The sequence below is a fragment of the Sturnira hondurensis genome, unplaced genomic scaffold (genome assembly GCF_014824575.4).
Source record: "Sturnira hondurensis isolate 20B ecotype Veracruz unplaced genomic scaffold, ASM1482457v3 Scaffold0004136, whole genome shotgun sequence".
Classification (NCBI taxonomy): Eukaryota; Metazoa; Chordata; class Mammalia; order Chiroptera; family Phyllostomidae; genus Sturnira; species Sturnira hondurensis.
The window spans coordinates 25,428,309-25,449,097 of NW_028076767.1; the positions used below are offsets into that span (position 1 = coordinate 25,428,309).

The 20,789-nt window shown below is 58.1% G+C and overlaps 1 protein-coding gene across 2 annotated transcripts; it reads right to left on the reverse strand.

Annotated features, from left to right (window-relative positions):
- Positions 1-364: 364 nt before the first annotated feature.
- EMILIN3 (elastin microfibril interfacer 3) lies at positions 365-7,610 on the reverse strand. Of its 2 annotated transcripts, none has more exons than XM_037044085.1 (4): positions 7,387-7,610; positions 4,938-5,060; positions 3,567-3,793; positions 365-3,291 (listed from the first exon to the last, which is right to left on the reverse strand). In XM_037044085.1, exons 3-4 carry the CDS (start codon positions 3,748-3,750, stop codon positions 1,505-1,507), a joined length of 1,971 nt encoding a protein of 656 aa, XP_036899980.1. In that variant the 5' UTR covers positions 3,751-3,793; positions 4,938-5,060; positions 7,387-7,610; the 3' UTR covers positions 365-1,504. The 2 variants fall into 2 exon arrangements, with proteins under 2 accessions (XP_036899980.1, XP_036899979.1); XM_037044084.1 differs by lacking the exon at positions 7,387-7,610 and adding an exon at positions 6,375-6,541.
- Between the last annotated feature and the right edge of the window lie 13,179 nt (positions 7,611-20,789).

Genomic DNA, 20,789 nt, shown 5'->3' on the forward strand with positions numbered 1-20,789 from the left:
AAGAGTGAGCAGATTAGCATCTGGGAAGAACATGATGCTCCCCCTGCCCCCTTCGGGGAGCCTGGACAGCCCATGCCCTCTGCGGCCAGACCCTTACGTAGCCCTGGCCCCTTCCCACAGCTCTTGAGCCAGATGCCTCAGCACATCCGCTGAGGATGCAGCCCCAAACCCTGCCAGACAGGTGGGGGTTGGCCTGCTGCCCTCCCCTAGCCTTTGCTGGTCTGTTCAGTGTCCACACAGCTGCTGAGCCAGCTCCTGCCCAAGGAGCTGCGGGAAGCCGGGCTGACACCCCACGGCAGCCTCCCCTCCCCCAGCAGCACCACTGTAGAGGGCAGATACCCTTTGGGGAAGAAAGTACTTTGGGAGAGGCTAAAAGCTTTAATGCACACCTGCCCTCCCCCAATAGCACCACAGTGGAGGGCAGACCACCAGATGTCGAGAAACGAGAAGGCAGGGCTACAGGGACCAGCAAGACAGCAGGGCAGGGCCCGTGCTGCTACAGGGAAACTGAGGCCAGGAGCCTCGGCAGAGATGGGCGTCTGAGTCTCTGGGACTGTGCAGGCCAGATGAACACTTGCATCTGCAGACTATCCCTTGGCAGCGTCCTACCTGCATTTCTCATGACTTCGTGGTCACCCGGTTTGCAAGGGTGTTTGAAACTAGGCCTGGAGCCCTCTCCTTCCAGTCATGGCCTCCAGCCCAGGGCCTGGCTTCATTCAGACGGTGAGGCCTAAAGATTTCCCCCTGAATCGGAAGGAGAGGACTGTGTGGGGACCAGAGTGCCCTGAAAACCTCTTTGGGGAAGAGAGGGAAAAGCATCAATTGGCAGGGAGGGGGTCCTCCAACAGACTGCCTGGGCCCAGTGCCCTCCTCTGGGAATGTACAGCTGCCCGAGCCCTCACCTTGAGGGAGGACCACAAGGAACACAGAGAACGCTGGGCTGACCTGTGTTTCTGTGCCATCCTGAGGGCCTTGGGGGTGGTGGAGACCTCTGGTCCCTGGTTCAGAAACAGCACCTGTGAAGCTGCCACGTGTGAGGACAGTGCCATTGGTGGCACCTTCCTGCAGGCACTGAGCCCAGGTGGCTGGGGAGAAAAGCTGAGGGGTCAAAGGACCAGAAGCCTCCATGGGGCCTGCCTATGGCCTGTGGGCAAGGGGAGCTGTGGACAGGCCAGTGTCTGAGAATGGACCTGCAGTCTGCACAGGTGCCGACTTGTGTGTCCGCAGAAGACCAATTGGTAAACTGGATTGTGAGGTCTCTTGAATCCACCCTGGCCTTCGGGCATGTCATACCCACCTTGACCGCTATCCTGAACTGTCCAGCTGGTGCAGCACTGAGCATATGGGTATTAATGTCAATCAAGTGGAGCTGGACCAAGATGATGCCTTCAGTGGCCTCTGAAGTGGCATCTATGCTAGCCAGAGGCTGGGAGGCATGGTCTGGGCTCTGGGGTGATGTCCCCAGGATTGGTGGCATCTGGGGTTTGGGTCCTGTCCAGCCCACCTAGTTGGCCTGCTGGGGCCGCGCCTGCTCGGCCAGCTGGGCCCGGCAGTCTAGAAGGTCATCCCGGAGACGGGCGATGTCCTGTGCGTGCTGGGCCAGCGTGCGGTTCAGCTGGTCCACATGGCCCCATAGGCCTTCCCTGGGCCTGAGCGACTCTCTGGGCAAGCTGTCCAGGTCAGCAGCCATCAGGCCCAGCTTCCCACACACACCCTCCACATGTGCCACCCTCTGGTCAAAGTGGCCCACCGCGTGCTGGAGTTTCTGGGCTGTGTCCTGGCAGCGGCTCAGCCCGCCAGCCACATCGGCAACACCGGCCTTGAGCTGCTCCAGCTCTCCCCGCAGGCTCAGGACCTGCCGGTGGCCAGCGCGAAGCCGTGAGCCTTGGCTGCTGACCTGCTCCTGGATGGCGTGGACTTCAGCCTCCACCTTGCGTTCCCGTTCATCCAGCGACATGTTGGTGGCCAAGAAGGCATCAGAGTACTGGTTGACAGAGTCGCTGAGGCCTGTGAGGGACTTGCTCACCGAGTTCAGGTTGACCTTGAGCAGGGTGATCTCACCCTGGAGTGAACTGCCTGTCGCTTCTGCCAGCTGCCCCTGGACGTCGGCCATAGTGCCATTGAGCTGCTGGAGCAAGGCCGTGTGGCTGGCCACCTGGTGCAGAAGGGCCTCAGTCTGGCTCTGCCAGGCCCTCACCTCTGCCACGAGGTTCTTCAGGATGGCCGAGGTGGTGCTGGGGGTGCAGGAGGTTTCCAGTGAGACCAGCCGTTGCTCCAGCACGGCCAGCTCTGTCTGCACCAGGGGCCGTGCCGACCTGCCTGGTGGGGTGCTGTCGTGGCTCAGCTCCCCAGCCAGCGTCAGCAGGCGTTCCTCCAGGCTCTGCACACGCTGCTCCAGCGTGGTCCTGAAGCCGCCAGCACCCCATCCCCCCTCCTTCATCCCCAGACAGCAGCCCCTCCCTCCACTCTCTGTCCCATTGAAGGTCTCCAGACCATCAAGAAATCCATCCACACCCCCCTGCAGCATGGCAGCAGAGAGCCGAGTGAGCTCATCCCTGGTGGTGGGTCCATGGCCCCTTTGGGCCTCGGTGACGGCCTGCAGGCTCCTCTCGAGGCCGTCTACGCGGGCACTGATCAATGCTAGCTGGCTGCAGCAGCTGCCCCCGCCAGCCACACTCAGGCCCTGCAGCCGGGTCCCCAGCTGTGTGAGCTCCCGGCGCAGGGCCAGCTCCCGGCCATCTAGGCTCTGGTGCAGCCTCTGGCTGGCCGCTTGGCCTTCCTCACACTGCTGCCGCACCTCCTGTACCCGCAGGTCACATGCATCCTGGACGCCCTGCAGCTTCTGCTCGAAGCCATCCAGCAGGCTCCCCCAGAGTCGCTGCAGCCGCTGGTCCATATAATCGTCCAGCAGGGCCAAGGAGGTCAGCGGAGATGGGGGCGTCTCTCGCAGCCGCTGCAGGTGGGCCTCATGGCCGAGGGCCATCCCGTGCACCTCGTCCAGCAGCTGCACCTTGGTCCGTAGCGTGTTGCTCACCTCTGTCACCTTGCTCAAGATCTCATCCAGGGGAGGTGCGAATGGCCCTCCAGTTCTGTCTCCAGGGTTCACAAACCCCTCGGGGATGACTCCAAAGCCCACAGGGGTAACAGGAACTCTGGGGCCACCGGCCATCCTGTTGGGGTCCTCGTGGCTGGCCACCAGGCCTCTGAGAGTACCATATGCTTGTGCCAGGCGCTGGACCTCACCTTCCAGGCGTTCCAGCCGCTCACCAAACAACCCTGGGCCTTTCCTTCCTGGGAAAGAGGTGGAGAGAACCCCAGGGGTGTCACTGGCCTGGCTCTCTCCTTGGCAATGTCCTGTTGCCAAGCCACTCAGAGATGTTCTGTTCTAAGCCAGCCTTGCTCGGGCATAGTTCTGTCAGCTCTGGGTGGGGCCTGGGGACTCGTCCTTTTGCCCAGCATTTGATGCACCTCCCTAGCCCTGCCAAGCTCTGCTGGCCTGGGTCAGTGGCCTTCCCCGCTCCTCCCAAAACCCAACCACACTGGTGGGTCTCCATGGACAAACTCACCGTAGGGGCTGGGGACCACCGCTCTGTTGGAAGGAAGGGGCCTGCGGCCTGGGCCCAGCTGCCCAGAGGGAATCTGAGGCTCAGGCTCCGGCTGGGGTGGGGCAGGCCCATGGTCTGTGAGGTGCTCAGGGCAGCCTTCTCCACTGAGCCCAGGGCAGCAGCGCCAGGAGAGCTCTGTCACCATCTTGTAGCCGACCTTGTACTTGGGTCTGAGCAGCGTGCGGTACCTGGGCCAGGGGTGGGCAGAGGGTAGAGCTCTGTATCCATGGGCTGAGGCGCCTGCCTGCTGGCAGGTGGCCTTGCCCCTGGCTGGTGTTCAGGGCCACTCTCAGACACGTAGATACAGTCTAGATGTCTTCCCACTTCTGTAACACCCCCAAGAGCCTCCTTTTCCTGTGCTTAAAGTGACAGGGCCATGGCGTGGAAGCAGGCCCAGCCATGGCTTGGAGATGGGTCAGGGCAGAAGGCAAGCAGGACCACCTGGACTCCCTTGAGCTCATACTGCCACCAGAAATCTCACTCTGGCTTTGGTGGTACCTTGAAGAATTCTGACAAAGCCCCAGCCCCTCCCCTGTGGGTGGGTGAGGGGTACTGCCCTGCAGCTGGGGCAAGCAGCCCCTCTCATTGCCGGGAGGGGGGTGCTCTGGGCTTCCACCAGCTTCCCCGAGTCCTTTTCACAGCTCCTTAGCCTACTCTGGAAATAGCCCTGGTCACAGAAGCTGGTGAGAGGGCGCCTTGGATTCTGAACATACAGATGAAGGGCCCAGGGGCGAAGGCGGAGCAGGGGCCACTCCCTCACTTGTTCAGCATGTACCTGTGCACCTACTGAAGGCAGGCCTGGGCATGTGCCCAGGGGTCCCGTGCAAACAGGTTTGTTTTCAGACCTGCGTCTAAACCTCTTCAAGCACAGAGCTGTGCCTCCCACCTGTGTGCAACACCACGCGTCCTCTCTCAGGCCCCGCTGCCCAGCCCAACCGAGCCCCACTGGCCGGCTCCCACTCTTCACCCTGGCCTACCTTCTCCACGGTCACCACGGCCCTGCCTAGGTCTGCACAGGTCCCTTTGGCATCAACCACTGCCGGTGCGGCCCTCTGCTCTCCCCTGTCCCTCACACCCCTTGCCACAGCTTCTTCCTTGCCTGGTGCTGCCTCTCCCCCAGAAACCCTCCCCTGGTCCCCCTGCAGGCCGGGCTCTGACCAGAGCCTGCCCTCGACTCCTCCCTGGGTCCCTCCTTCCCACTGGGGGCCCAAGTCACCTCCCTTATAGTCCAAGGGGTTACAGCCCTTGAAGAGCCGGCTGCTCCTCTCAGCTGAGGGCAGGGCTGGGGGGTGTGCCCAGGGATCCTGAGTGGGTGGATGGGGGGGCACTCACGTGACTGTCCCAGGGCACTTGGGGCCCCATCCACACTGCCGGTACTCAGCCTTTATGTAGCTCTCTGCTCCCTCCTGTAGGATACAGGTCACATTCCTGTGCACCACGTAGGCGCAGAGGGCCCTGCAGGGAAGAATGGCATCCTGGGAGTATCTGGCCCACTGGAGCTCCCACACCCCCCACCTCCATCTGCAGGCCTCAGGAGCAGATGCAACCGCCCACCTTTCCTCTACACTTCTCCTCCTGCCTGGGAGCCAGGGTCCTCCGCCTGGGGCCCAGCCCGGCCACTGGTCTCTCTGATCCCAGCCTCTCCCAGTGGTCCGTCAGTACGGGCTAAGCCCATACTGAACCAGGAGCCTGGTGCGGCCGCCCTTCCTTGGTCTGACCTCTGCCCTCCCTGCCTGGAGGAGAAGCTCACCCTGGATTCCCCACCAAGAGCCTTGCCACATTCCTCACCCTTTTCCAGCTCCGTCGCCAGCTCCCAACTTCTCATCTCAGCATTCAAGGCTTCTGAGGTCTCAATTTAGTGCCTCAGCGCCTTTGAGACCACACTTCACTCTTCCTCCCCTAACTGACCCCTGCCTCTGTTCCTGGTTCCTCATTCTCAGATCTCTTCCTCCACTGCCTCCTCCAGGAAGCCTGCCTGGCTGTGCCCAGGCCCCACTAAGTGTCAGCTATGGACTGGACACTTTCCTCCTATGGAACCTCTCCAACGCAGCCAGAGTTCCAACTGAGCCAACACGGCAGACAGAGCCGGGTTTCACCTGCTGGAGGCGGCTGGCAAGCCACTGCTTACTAAGGAGCAGAAGCTGAGCCAGGACAGAGTGGTTGGCGTGGCGGTTGCCCGGCATAAACCAGCCACCCGCGGACTGCTCTTGGGCTCTGGAGCCACGATATGAATCCAGGACCCAGGACCCAGGACCCCAGCAGCTCTGTGACTCAGCCACGTTGGGGCTACCAAGGGGTTGCTGGGGCCAGGCTCACTGAGGGAGAGGGCGGGCCCCTGGGTGCAGGGTTCCATCTCCTATCTGGCGGGGCAGTGGAGCAATGGGAGGCCCGGACAACGTGTGTGCGGAGAGCCCGCGTGCTCGTGTATGGACCGCCCTCCCTCCTCCCTCCACCTGGTCTGCTGCGCCCGGGGTTTGCACACAGCGCAGCTGGAAAATGTTACTTCGCTGGAAAGGTTTCCACGGGCACTGCCAGGATCCCGGCTGCCGCGCCAGGCCCCCTCAGCTTATTTTTCTTCGCCAGCCCCGCAGCCTCCCGAGGCGTGGGGCGCCCGGCCGGCAGAGGCTTGGCCTCTGGGAGCCGCCCCCTCGTAGCGGAGGCCTCGGTGGCCAGCACCCTGCCTCCCCCACGCGCGCGATCAAGGCAGGTGGGAGCTGCGTTGCGGGCCTGTCCCTCTCACTTCCCGCCCACCACGCGGCCCGCGCTTACTTGTGTGGCCCCGGGCGCAGACGCGGGCGCCATCCCGTCGTGTATAGGCTGTAGCGGTTTGCACCAGGCGGCGCGGGCCGGGCGAGGAGAGGGGTGCCCTTGGCCTGCGCCCCCGAAAGCAGCGCGGCGAAAGCACACAGCCAGACCGGCAGGCGGCGGCGGCCCATCACCGCCCCCAGGTCCCCACCTGGCCCCGCGTGGCCGCCCGCCGGTGTCCACCCGCCGTGGCACCCCCGCCGCTTGCTGCCGGGGTCCCGCCGCTGCTCGCGGCTCCCGGAGCTTGCTGGCCCTGCCGCCTGGCGCTCCGCAGAGGCTGCGTCCCGCGGAGTGGCCGGCGCTGGAGGCGGGAGGCGGGCTCTGCGAGGATTAGCATAAACTTGGGGCCGCGCCGCTCTCCTCCGCCGGCCCCCTCTCTGCCGCCAGCCACCCCCCCACCCCCACCCGCCCCAGCTCCAAGCTGATTTGAGAGGGGCCGCCTGAAAGCAAGAGGTTAAGAAGGGAGCAACCCCTGGCTGGTGGGGGCGCGAGCCACCGCGCCCTGGGAGACTCCCCAAACACACCCATCCACCGCCGGGCCAGCATCCAGTGTGCACCGCCAAGAAGCCAAACCCCTGGGGCCAGCCTGGGCGCGAGGCTACACAGGAATCACCCACCCACCGTCTGGACACACCGGTCTTAAAAGCTGGTGTGCACCTGGGGACCGTGGTCCAGGGCTCTGAAGCTACGGGAACGATATTTTGAGGCGCGCCAGCAACACCTCGGCAGCCACCTACTTGTAATAGGGCCCAGACCTTCCCCGTTGGCTAACTTTGCCTCCAAGTTCCTGACATTGTCCGAAGGTGCCCAGGAGATCTGGTAACTCGGTTATCCCCTCCCTGGGCATCTTAGTTCCTCCTCGCCAAGCCTCTGCAACCGGATCGGTGGCTAGGCTGTCCCTCTGGTTTCCTGGTGGGGCCCCATGTTGTCTCTGTCTCTTAGGTACGGGCTGCCCTGAGCCCCAAACGCCTCTCACCTTGCCAGCAGCCAAGGATGCGGTGCTGCTTTCTGTGCGGCTAAGCTCTTAGCCAGCTGGAGGAGCCACGGCACTGGCTCCTTATTGCGTCTGGCCACAGACACGCCTTAGGTGTTCCTCACAAAGAGCTGCTGTCAGGCCAGGCTTCCTCCATATTTCCCCTGCGAAACTGCCTCTGGGAACCCAAGCGGGAGCCTTTGCCGTCATCCTTACGCAGCATCATCTCGTCGACATTCTGACCTGCAAAAAACGGTTTTGAGTCCCGATTCAGGGCCCAAGGGAGTGGCGCTTCTTCCTGACTCTGTCTCATCCTCACAGGTGACCACGGCCTTCTGTGTCTTCACCCAAGTAGCCGGTAAGTGTGCAGAAGGCCAGGGGCTGAGGCCCACTCGGAGGGACCTCGCACCAACCTGACTTTCAGATGAAAGTCCGCACCCTCCGGGTAAAGCGATGGTATCAGAAGTGCCAGAACGGGGCAGTTCTGAAGTCCACACCCACGCCTCTGTCCTCTCCTGGCCTCAGTGGCATGTGGGTCCACCTCCCGGGCGTGGGAATTGGGACACAGAGGCTGAGGGATCCAGCTTCAAGGTGGGCGCTGTGTCGGCTTCCTAGAGTTGCCACGACAAATTACCTCGACCTTTGTGGCCCCAAACACCAATCTATTCTCCCCGACTCCTGGAGACTAGAAACCTGAAATCGAGGTGTGTGCAGGGCCTTACTCCTTGCAGAGACTCTAGGACAGGGTCCTGCCTTTCCTTGTCCAGCTCCTGGGGGGTCCTGGCCATCACTGGCATTCTTTGGTGTGTAGCTGCATCAGCCAGTGTCCATATCTGTCTTCACGTGTGCTGCCCCCTGCGTCTCCACGTGGCCCTCTCCACCTGGCCTTTTCTCTGTCTCCTCTTTCCTTAGAAGGACACTAGTCATTGGATTTAGGGCCCAGGCTAATTCAGTATGACCTCATCTGAAGTAATCGCACTGCAAAGATGCTGCTTGCACACAACGTCACACTGTAAGGTTCTAGGTGGATGTACCTTTCGGGGAACAGACTCTGTTTGACCCACTGCAGGAGCCCTGAGGGGCGGTGAGCGGACAGAATCATGGCGTGCTGCCGCCACAGTGCTGCGGGCGGGGACGGGGACCAAGGGAGAGAACTGCCCAGAGAGTGGGGTGGAGTCCAGAGGCTCTGGCACTCAGAGGAGCCCAGGGAGTGGCCATCTCGTGACCGCCCCCGCCCCTGCTCCCCGTAACCCATTGCACTAGAACTGGCTCCAATGGGCTTCCAACCCCAGCAGCCGAATGGTGCCTGTGTAAGGTGGTCTTTCACCCTCTGCCACACATCCACCGAGTGTGCTGGCATGATCTCCAGCCTTTAAAAGGGCTGTCACAAGTCATTTTGCTGAGGGCAGGGAAAACAGTGTCCCAAACACACTGTTAATCTTGTCACTGCTGAATTTCCGCTTCTTGGAAAGTGAGAGGCGCCTGAGCGGGCGCTGAGCAGAGCCCTGCTGCTAGGCCCAGGCTGGGTTCTGACTGCCGGGCAGCACACTGCCCAGCCAGCTCTGGAAGGGACCCCCTCCCCGTCCCAGAAACCATGATCCTTTTCCGAGGGGTCCCGCCCCTTCCTCTCACTTCCTTTCCCCAGCCCGGATGTGGGGCCCACGACTCACAGGGAGGAGGGCTCCCCAGATCCTGTCTGAACATGGAAAAGTCCACGTAGCAAGGGGCTGGGAGGACAGCCGGACCAGCTTCCCCCTCTCCCAGGTGGCTGACATCAAACACCATGTTCCCTCTTTAATTAGAATAGTTTCAGGAGCCAGCGCTGGGCCCCTTCCTGGTGGAGGCAGAGGATGTCGTGGGGGAGATGCTCGGGGTCTTGGCTGGATCGAGCCAGAGGCTGGGGTCTCCCCCGCAGACGATTAGGCCACTTCGAGTCTGCCAGACAGAAAACCTATGCAGGCCAGAGTCGGGGGACGGCAGCAGCCAGTCACCCCCCCCCAACACACACACACACACACACACACACACACACACACACACACACTCGGACTGGACTTTCCACACCTGGGTGGATGCTGGCTGAGGGGCCACATACAGGCTCATACTTTCTGTTCATGGGGACATGCACGGCCACATCCAGCACACTCAGTCCACCCCACCCCAACCCCTATGCACATACACAGAGGCGTACTTTCCCAACCCCCACGGGCCCCTGGTGACAGACGTGCCCCTTCTCTCTTCAAGAAGAACAAGGGATGCTGTCAGGACGACAAGATGACCCTGGAAGGGACTGTAATGGCTCATATTTAGGGCCCTCAGTAAGTGGCATGGTGAGGGGCCTGAGTAGGAGCCTCTGCCAGACCCTGCACCGTCCCTCCTTCCTCCAGGGGCTGCTGGGGACAGAGAGGCAGGCTGGCTCGCAGATGCCCGGCTCACCTGGCAGAGCCCTTGCAGGCCTCCATGGATTTCTCAGACTCCCAGGTCCCTGTCCCCTCTCCAGGCTCCTTCCACCTCACCCAGGTTCTCTGCTTTTTGCAGAGGCCCACCACATAAGACCAGTGAAAGCCTCACAGAGTTTGGCAGAACGAAGTCCCCCTACAAGAGACAGAAGCAGACAGCGCTGACCCTGCTGGCTTTCTGGCACAAGCCTCTCCCACTACAAATGAGCCCCCTGCCCCTGGGGGAGACTCCCCCAGAGCCGGCTGGTGGTGGCCCCCGCCCCAGGATACGGGCCCCAGGCCCCATCAGCCCTTCGTCCCTGCCCACCACCCCCACCCTATTTCCTTTCTTCTGAGTCTGCACAGTCCACCTCCCTGCACACGGGGCCACCTTGGAAAGTTCTGTGCAGCGAGACTCTTTGCCTGGCTCACTGTCTCCTCAACGTAAACATCAGCGTGCTCAAAGCCCAGCCGGCATTTTGATTACACCCCTTCCGCTTCAAAAAAACGTTACTGTCGAATGCACACGCGTTTCTGGGGGCAGCAGTTGGGAGTGATCCCTTCCAATGGGGCAGAAGCATGGCTTCTCCAGGTCTCTGGGGTGTATAGAGGTGCCGTCCCAAGGTGAGTGCCGGGGAGAGTCCAGAAATCGTGGACGCTGCCCTCTGTAAAGCCAGGACGGACTGCCATTGAGAGTTGCTTAGAAGGCACTTAACAGTTGTGCAGTGCTGATGGGCCCTCCATGTGGACACATGCAAACCAGATGCCACCATTATGCAAATGGTATGCAAAACATATGCATGGGCCTCCCAACTTTTGCAAATGCCAGATGTGGCCCTTGGGGACCCTGAGTTTAGCTGAGCTCTGTTGTGGGGCACAGAGATGACCTCGAACTCTCCAGTGTCTTATGATGGGCAAGAAGGGCTTCACCCTGGGGCCATTCACACCCTGGGGAAAGGAACCAGAGAGGGAGTTCATTGGACGTGGGTTTGAATCCCCTCTCTTCCACCTGCATGACCTTTGTGCAGTCACGTCCCCACTCTGAGCCTCTGTCTTCCTGTCTGTAAAACAGCTGCCGTGAGGACTAAATGAGGACTCGGGCTTCTGCCCCCATCTGCACGGCTGGGCCCAAAAGGGACTCCCGGTGAGCAGGTGGGGCTTGGAGTGCTTCTCAGAGGAGTGGATGTCTGGGCTTCTTTCCGCTCACTGAAGTGCAGACCGTCGTCGGGGGTGAGGGGGGGCCTTTTCCAGGGGCAACCACCCAGCTGTGAGCTTGGGGAAGGCCAGTGCCCATAAACAGAGTACCCGCACGCACCTCGTTCATTCGGGAATCTGCCAGATGACCCACTCAACAGGGGTGTGGCAGATGCTGCTGGGGCCCTGCCAGACCCCTGAAACCAGACAGCCCGCCCGCCACCCCCCACCGTGGCGTGACGGCTGTGAATGCTCGGGGCTGCCCTTCTTGCGAGCAGCCCTCCGATGATGACTGCCACCTCCCCTGGGACGCTCCAACCCCCACCCTCCCTGCCGCCCTACGGCTGGCGACTGGCTGAGAGGAGAGACCAAAGGCTGGCCTCCTCACTTTCGGGGGCGTGTGTTTGAGGCTCCTCTGGGTCAGGCCACGTCTAGACTCCACTGGAAAGCAGAGAGGGACAATGCATGCGACACTCACTAAGGTCCAGGAGGTGTGGGCTCACAGAGGAAGAGGTGCCAGGGGTGAGCCAGAGATGTCCCCTGCAGCCCCCCTGTAGGAAGCAAATATCCCTGGGGGTGGACACAGTCCACTGTGCCTGGGGAACCCTGAAGAGCTCTGGGGGGTCCAGGCCCATGAAGAGGAGCCTGGATACCCCGGTGAAGAGTCCAATTGCACAGCAGAGGAACGATGCATCCAGAACTGTCTTGAAAAATGTCCCCTGGCTGTCACTGCACAGAGCACTGGGGGAAGGTGCCCGGGAGGCAGCAGCGGCCAATAGGGATAGTGCTGAGTGGTGTAGGGGGGAACCCAGGGGTAGATCCCAGAGGCTTTTAGGACAGAGAGCTGACGGGCCTTGCTGGCTGGTTTGGGAACTATGAGTGTGGGAAGGATTCTGGGAGGTGCCAGGCGGAAGGAAGACAAAACATCAGTTCAGGGGGGACCATGTGTGGGGAGAGAGGAGGGTTCATCGAGCCACTTGGGGCAGGGCTTGTCCCCCATGCTGGCCGCAGGATGGTGTGAGCCAGGCTGAGGAGGCTGCTGAGAGCAAGCTGGGGGCCTCGGGAAGGCGGCTGCTGACAAGAGTGGGTGGCACAGCTGGCCCAGCTCCAGGGGGAAGGGGAGCTGCTCCACGTCGGAGGGGGTGCAAAAGGCCCTGGGAAGGGCTCACGCCTGCCCTCCCCTAACTCTTCTATTCATGGGCAGCGGAGTAAAAACCACACAGGATTACCACTGGTGACAGAGGAGGCAGGCATGCGAGGGGTGGGGGCAGACAAGCCAGGCCAGGCCGGGGAGAGGGCTACCCTCCACTGGGGTGGGGGTGGGGCAGGTGGTTGCTATGGAAACTCATGCTTGGATAGGCAGGACCTGACCTCCGCCCAGACACTGCCCTCATCTCAGACCTGCTCTGCCTTAGTTCCTTAATTTTCCAGGACAGTTGCTGGGCACCTGCTCAGTGCTAGGAGCACAGGGGCAGGCAGAGGCGGCTGCAAGTTGGGAGACAGCCCAGGAGGGGTCAGGAGACTCCCTGGTGGGGGGCGCTGCTCCAGCAACTGTGAAGGGCTAAGGAGAGGGTGTAGCCGGATCAGGGAGGGACATGTGCAGGCTGAGGCCTCAGGAGGCGATACACGGAGGCACTTGGTCTTCTGCTCGGGGAATCCACTCACCTGCCACTCCTACGTCACCGTCATGGTCTTTCCACATGGAGCCCTCCTCCTGACGGACGGCCCTTGCTTTATGCACCGCCCACCCACTGCCTGTGTTTGCGGTGCAGGCAAACTGTGGGTTTGGACGGGTCACTCTGTGGTCAAGAGGACGGTGCACTGCGGAGGCTGGTGCTGGGGTCTAGGCATGAAATGCTGAAAATGAGACAGGGCAGGTGTTAGAGGGCAGGGCTGCCAGGCTCCCATGAGCTGACTGGGGAGAGATGGGTCAGGGCCAAGGTCAGGGTCGTGGGTCCCACACCCTGGCAGAGCCCCAGGCCTCCGTCTCCCCGCCCATGAGGGCTAGATGATGTATTTGGCATCTATTCCAAGGGCTCCCCGCCAGAGCCAACCACTCTGGCCCCCCAGAGCAGCCCACCCACTTGCTCTCGCCACACACCATCTGCCCAGTGGGGCCTTCCCCAGGTTGAGTCTCTGCAGCCCGTGACTCCCCCAGTCCCGGCCATACTGGCATTGCAGGTGGGGTGGGGGCAGCTCCTTTGGGAAAGGGCAGGCAGGAGGCTCCCACGGTAGGTCTGTATCCCTCCCCCTCTCCCGCCCAGGGGGGGTTGCTGTGCAGGGATTGGGGCATCCTCCCCCCACCCCAGAGTGTCTCACCCCTGCTCCACTCCTGACCGCATCTGCAATCTCAGCTCCTCCTTCCCTCACACCCCTGCCCTGCCCCCTCGTGAGGGCCCACTGTCCCCGCAACCACCCACAGCACAGTGCCTGGGTGTGTGATGGGAGGGGGACAGGGGAAGGGCAGCTGAGCTGGTTGGGAGGCTGTGCTGGTGCCTGCGGGTGCAGGTGGGAGGAGGTGGAAAGCATCTGATAGCTTAGGAGAACCGGTAAGCCTTGGTAACTTTTGAGGGGCTCCAGGGGGGCTCCAGGTTTCCTGCTTGGGGGTCATTTTCTCTGTGACAAGGAAAGAGGGGAGGCACACCTGTGTCCGGAAGCCATGTTAAACCGGAGGTGCCTGCAGATACCCTGGAGAGGTGGGTGGCCAGGATATGAAGGGAGTTGAGGGGTCCCATTTATCCACTGCCCCTTCCCCAGCTTAGGGGGTGGGGTGTGCTCGGTGTGGCCCTCCAATGTAAGGCCTGTTGCCCACCCCCCACCCCACATTCAGCCCACTGGTAGCCAGAGTTCCTGTCAAAGCCATGGGGAAGTAGCCAACCTGTGGTCCTGGCAACCTCACTCCTGAGACAGCTGGCCAAGGCCACCTGTTCAGAGGACAAGAGGACTCTACCTGGGCAGCTGCATGAGGCGCTGGGATCCCGGCTGGCCTGAGGTGGTCCTCCCCTTGTTCTACTGGCTGGGTACCTTCCAGGCAGCTGCTCCAGCACCAGCCACCTTCAGCTTCGGGTCCTCAAGGTGTCCCATCCTGTCCCCTGTCTCCCCAGGCTCTCCAGGCTTCCTGCCCAGGCACCCCCCCCCCTCGTCCCCCAAACCTCCTCCTCCTCCTTTCCTCATACTCAGGAAGAAGCATGATCAACCAGAGCATCCAGAGCCCAAACTGTCAGCAACAGAAGTGGTTTCGCCACCTGCAGGGCTCTGAGGCCGGACATCCAGGGGCTGGTCACGTGGCCTTCACGGCAGGAGGAGGGATGTGTCCATTCCGCCCTGGAGAGGGTCACCCACCTCTGAATGCAAATGCGCTGATGACTCCTCATGCAGGGGGAAATAAAGACCAAAAAAAAGTTAGCAGAACAAAAATAAGTTGGTTTAAAACCTGCCTCATCTGGTGGATCTGCAACTGGAGAGAAACTGACTCACTGGCAAAAGTTAAGACCATGGGAATGAAGAGATCTCCCAAGGGGCCTGGGTGGTGTGCAAGGAAAGCTGGGGATGCTCAAAGTGACACGGAAGAAGAGTCAGTGGAGGAGATGTGGTCGGAGGAGCAGAGAAGACCAGGGAGGGGCGGGGGGCAGGGGGCAGTGATGAGAGTGGGGGAGAGAGAAGACTCGGAGAAGCCAAGGTGAGGGAGGGTGTGGGTTTCCCAACCCAGAGAGAAAGCAGTGGAGCCCTTTGCCTGGACCAAGCTAGGCCCAAACGGGGTGAAGGATGATGAGGCGGGTGAGGAGTGGAGACAGATTGTGGCAGGGAGGAGCGGTGGCGGGGGGACAAGGGCAGATGAGTGGATGACACCCACAGAAAGCTGGGGTTCTCAGAGGGAGGAGCCAAGCGTGTTTCTTAGCAGAGGGGAAGGAGCAGAGGGGGAGAGGCTGGAGAAAGGGAGAGAGGGGAACCCTCCCTCCCCACCCGCCCCCCACCAAAGGGACCACACTCAGGCCCGAGGGAGGAGGGAGGGAGGAAGGGGAGAGCCAGGAAGGCTTGGGGAACAGAGCACCCATAGGTGGAGGGCGGAGGGGGAGGCAGGAGGAAGGAAGGACTTCTGACTAATGGCCAGGGCTTCTTGTGGTAAAGGGCAGGAGAGGTTTTCTCCCCAGGTCTGGGGCCAAGGGCCAAGTGCGGGTCTGAGGGAAGGCTGTAGGGGAAGGGCCTCGGAGGGACTAGGTCACAGGGCTGTGGTAGCTGGGATTATGGTGGCTGCCAGGCCCCAGGGACTTCCCACTGACCAGAGCCCTCGCTGGAGAGGGTGGGGACAAAACAAGGTGTCCGGGGCTTCTCCAGGGCTGTAAGTGCAGATCTGGGGACAGTGGGAGGACCCAACTCAGGTTTCCAGAGGAAGACAGACTCAGCCTGCAGAAACAGGACAGTGCCTTAAAATGACCCGAAACCAGGTATGTGAATGATTCCACGGGGCTCCAGTGTTGGCTGTGTGGCGATAGAACGAGTCACACATCCGCAGTGAGAAAGGAAAGAAAGCGTGGAGGAAACTGGGACTGTCTGGGACCAGTCTGACGAAGGCTGGCGTTCCTGAGTGCCCTCTCTCGCTGGCCGCAGTCACCAGCCTGCCCTCCTGTGAACATTTCCTTCGGGAGTTTTCCATGTCTTGAACAAAGTTGGCTGTGGTTTCTCAGTAATAGGGATTATTTAAGTGCACTCTATTGCCATTTTTTTTTTCCACCAAGAATCTAGAGGCTTCCCAGGGAATTAAGTGATGGTGCAGAGTTTTCCACACTCGTTAACATCTGGCACCAAAATGGAGTGACTGATACCGTCCAAGTCAGGTGAAACGGAGGGAAGGTGGGCTGGTCGACATGGCCCATTAAGAAGCACAGAGGTCTGCGCAAACCGTGGGATTTTAAACAGTCTTGGTAATCAGCTCTGGCTGGTGTGGCTCAGTGGACTGAGTGCCAGCCGGAGAAACAGGGTCACCGGTTTGATTCTCAGTCAAGGGCACATGCCTGGGTTGTGAGCCAGGATCCCAGATGGGGTCCTGAGAGAGGCAGCTAACTAATCGATGTATCTCCTGCACATCAGTGTTTCTCTCCCTGGCTCCCCGTCTTTCTAAAGGTAAATAAATAAAATCTTTTAAAAAAAGGTCTTGGTAATCAGAAAGAGTTAGCATTTTGTGACTTTTTCCCAGTTGCCTGCCATAAAAAAGTCAACCATGGGGAAGCTAAAATGCTCGCCAGGAAAACAGTATAACTCGTGAATTAATTTACAAAAGTGTATTTTTGGAGTTGTTGGAGATCAGAATAGGAACTAAAGGAAAAGAGCTTCTTTTGATCAATGCGGACGAGGGCCAATTTCTACAAAAGTGTGTCGATTCTAAATGAACTGCTGGGCAAAACAGAAAATGGAAATGCGGCAGCATTTTGAAACGATCAATGTTTTTTTCCAGCCTTAAAAAAAAAAACAAACAAAAAAACGAGGAAGGAATCCTGGCCTTGGTTCCGCGGAGATTCCTTGCGCTACTCGCTCTCTTGCAGTGTGTGTGCTGAGAAGTTTCCGTAACACAAGGTTTTTTAGGAAAAGAGAGGAAAACGGTGGAACGACTGACGGGCGCTGCTGGTCATCCCTCCCTCCCCTTCTCATTTTGGAAGCTCTCCTCTCTGTCGTCTTCCGTCTTCCCCTTGTGCTGACCTGCCCCTCCCCGCTTTTCATCACCAAAAACTTTCTATTACTTCTCCACAAGGTCTCAACCGGTTCCTCCCGTTGAGGGGCTCCCTCCCCTTCTTCCTTCTCCCCCACCCAACAGACGTACTTAAAGTGCTTTTGCTGGCTCCCCTTCCCCTCCTCAAGGCCTACCTTTTGCCAAGATCATTTAGCACTTTTCGTTGTAGGCTAGCAATAGGACTGATTGCATATCCTCAGTTTAAGAAAATTATTTAGTGTTTATGTTACCAATTCCACCTAATCCATCATTATCTATTTGGAGCTAACTACATAGGGATGGCAGGTTCTCTGCTCGCCAAGGATGGCTTCCTCTTGCCTTTGTCTCCCTGTCTCTACTTTGATTCTTCATTGCCTGGTTCGGTTCCCTTCTCAGGTGTTCCTTTGTACAGGGGAATTCACTGGAGCCTTGTATTTTTTTCTTTCTGGGTAGGTGAGTAACACCTTGGCTGACAAGGGATGCTTTGCTCTTTGCTGGCAAATGAGATGTGCAGTTCTAGTCTTATTCTCTCTCTCTCTCTTTTTTCCATGTAACTTGTTCATTTGGGAAGCTTGTAAGAATTTTCCTTTCAATCATGGAATTCAGGAATCTTCCCAGGCTGTGCCTGGGTGTTTGTTTTTTTCCATTATTCCTGCCTAGAAGTCAACGAACCCTTTCAAGCCCGTCTGTCTTCAAACCATGGGGATTTTTCTGTCTCGTTTTCTTGTTTTCGAGTTACTGCTTCTCTTCTATTCATTGCTTTTTTCCTTCTAGGTTTATTATTCACATATTATGTCTCCTGGGTCTCTCCCCTCCTGGGCTGTTTTTTCTCCACACAATTTCCGTATTGTTCTATTTTTGCTTAGTGTTTTGCAGGATCTCTTCTACTTGGTTTCCCAGTTCCCCACCCTCTCCTCCAATTTATTTTAAGTTTAAAATCACATTTCCTAGTTCAGGAAAGTTTTTTCTGTTTGCATCACATTTTTTAAAAGCGCTCTTTCACCCTGGCCGGGTGGCTCACCTGGTTGGAGCATCGCCCCACACACCAAAAGGCTGCAGTTTGATCCTGGTCAGGGCAGGTATCTAGGTTTGGGGTTCGACCCCCCCGTCAGGGCACATATGGGAGGCAACCAGTTGATGTTTCTCTCTCTTTCTCTCTCCCTTCCTCTCTCTCCAAAATCAATAAATACATCCTCGGGTGAGGATAAAACATAGAAGTACTCTCTCGTATTGTTTTGTTTTCTTTCTCCTGTGGTTGTGCAGCCTGTGGTTTGTCGCCTGCAGTTCAGAGTGAACTTCAGTCTCTCTCTCCTGACTGTTGAGTTCCCTCAGGTACTTACTGTCTTCGCTTTGCTTTTTTCTTTTCTTTAGAACTCAATGTAAATATTATTATTAGGTTCCAATTTTTCCAGCTTTATTGAGGTATAATTAACAGACAAAAATATATCTATTTAAGATGTACATGCCCTGGCTGGTGTAGCTCAGTGGTTTGAGTACCAGCCTGCAAACCAAAGGATCGCTGGTTCAATTCCCAGTCAGGGCACATGCCTGGGTTGCAGGCCAGGTCCCCAGTGGGGGGTGTGAGAGAGGCAACCACATATTGATGTTTCTCTCCCTCTCTTTCTCTCTCCCTTCCTTTCTCTCAAAAACAAATAAAATAAAATCCTTAAAAAAATGTACAACACGATGTTTACACTGACAGATTGTGAAGTGATTACCAAAAATCAAGCTAACTGACGCATCCATCACCTCACAGTTAATTTTTGTGTGTGACAGCAAGAAAACCTCTCTAACCAATGGCAAGCATATAACAGGCGTTCCTCACGGTAGCCACCTTGCTGCATGTTAGAGCTCCGGGACTCACCCGCCCCCCATCACCGAAACGCCGTGCCCTCAGATCAACGACCCCCCCCACGCCCACCTCCCCAGCCCTTGGCCACCACCGTTCTAGTCTCTGCTTCTACGGATTCGACTATTTTAGATCCCACATATCAGTGAGAGCACACAGTGTCAGCCTTTTCTGTGTCTGGCTTATGCCTCTTAGCACACTGGGTCCATTCACACTGTTGCAAGCAGCAAGATTTCCTTCTTTTTTTTTAAAGATTTTATCTGTCTTTAGAGGGGAAGGGGAGGAGAGAAGGAGAGAAACATCAATGTATGGTTGCCTCTCGTGAGTCCCCTGCTGGGAACTGGCCTGCAACCCAGGCATGTGCCCTGACTGGGAATCGAACCGCGATCGTGTGGTTTGCAGGCCTGTGCTCAATCCACTGAGCTACACCAGCCAGGGCTAGATTTCCTTCTTTTTAAAGGCTGGGTGATACTCCATCATGTGCACAGATACACCACATTTTCTTCAGTCGTCCATCTGAAATCATTCCAAGTACCTTTTCTGACCCCAGCGAAGCGACATGGGAAATCAGTAACAGTTAAGGAAGCGGGCAAACTCACAAAGACGGGGGACGTAAACAGCACACGTCTTGAACAAGCACTGGGTCAAACAGTACATCCAAAGGAAAACGAAACGTATCTCGAGACAGACAGAAATGCAGATGCAGCCTACCGACGCTGATGGGCTGCAGCGAGGGCAGCGCTGACAGAGAAGCTGATCCTTTCGCCTTCTCTTGGCTTTTACCCCCAAGGCTCAGGTCCGGCTGGCAGGCGGGCTTGTGCCTTGTGGTGCCCCAGGAGGGAGCGCTCTGGGCCACCATCTTTCAGGGACAGGAATGGGTCCTAGGGGCCCTCCCAGCAGCTCCAAAGGCTGCTAGCCCAGCTCTCTGATAAATTCCTGCACCAAGCTCGCTCCTGAAACCGAGCATCTGATTGTCACCCAAACGCTCTCTGCTGCTGATCCCCACTGTCTGGCTCTGGAATCCTCTTGGTCTAGAGGCCCTGCCCGTGCAGCCAGGCCTGCTGCTGGCTGACCCTCACCCACGGAGCTCTGGCGCAGGAGCACGCCTAGTGCTGGGAAGCAGGGCAGCCCTCACCCAGAGGTTCAATTAAGGAGAGGGTCTTGGGCTTCACAGATGTTGAAGAGGTGAACGGGATCAATCATCTCATCATGTGGGGTTATAAAAACATATCAGAAAAAACAAAAATAAAAACAGAAAAACCCCAGCAAAGTGGAACTGACTTGACTACAACTGACGGGAGTGTGTGGAGCCTGCATATCTTTTGGTTCTGATGATGGAGTTCTGTGAGGGGAAGCGAGACCCCCGAGGTTCCCAGTTCTGTTCTTGGCAGAACACGATGCACCCACTAAGAGAGATTCCCAAACCTTCGGAAGCGGGGTGCAGGTGACGTGCGTAGGAGGCAAGGTGACCTCCTGGAAACACCTGCAGCTGTGAGGAAGTGGCCGGGTGCGGCTGGGCCTCGGGCAACGGGAGGAGGACATTCTTCTCATCCTGCTGGTGGTCGGTGGCCGGCCCGATAGCCCTGTTTCCAAATGTGAACGTATCTTTTGTTTGAAATTTCTTTACCACATGGTAAGTGTCATGGGAATTTTTTCTAAAGGGCTTCAAAGTGAAACTATAGACATTTTCTTTGTCTTTAAAAGCCAACAGGGGTCGTCATCTGAGAGAAATTACGAACATTGCAAAGCCACTTGGGACAGAGTGGGTGGATGGTGCCAGAAAACAATTCCTAAGGACTTCAAAGTTGAAAAAAGATTTCTTTCCAAAGAAAAGAACTTCTGAAATAAAATTAATGATGGCAATTTGGATTAGGCATTTCTTCTGCTTTGTCAGAAGAAAAGTACTAAGTGAGTAACTGGTCTATCGGATGGGTTCCTAGGTTACTCAACTTAAAGGTACACTTTTCTAGAAACAGTCGTGACAGAGTGAAACAAATGTGTCAGCTGCCCCGGGCAGATGGAATGAAATAATACACAGAAATAAATAAATAAATGAGATAAACGGCCACACGAGCAACCTCTGATCCCACAGTGCAAGGCGAGGGCTGTGAGACGCCACCAGCACTTCTGGATGGCCTCAGTCTAAGGGGCCATGGTGGCCCCTTGACCTGGCGAGGTCCTCGTCACCCCACTTCTCAGGCTCAGCTGTGACAGACAGCGG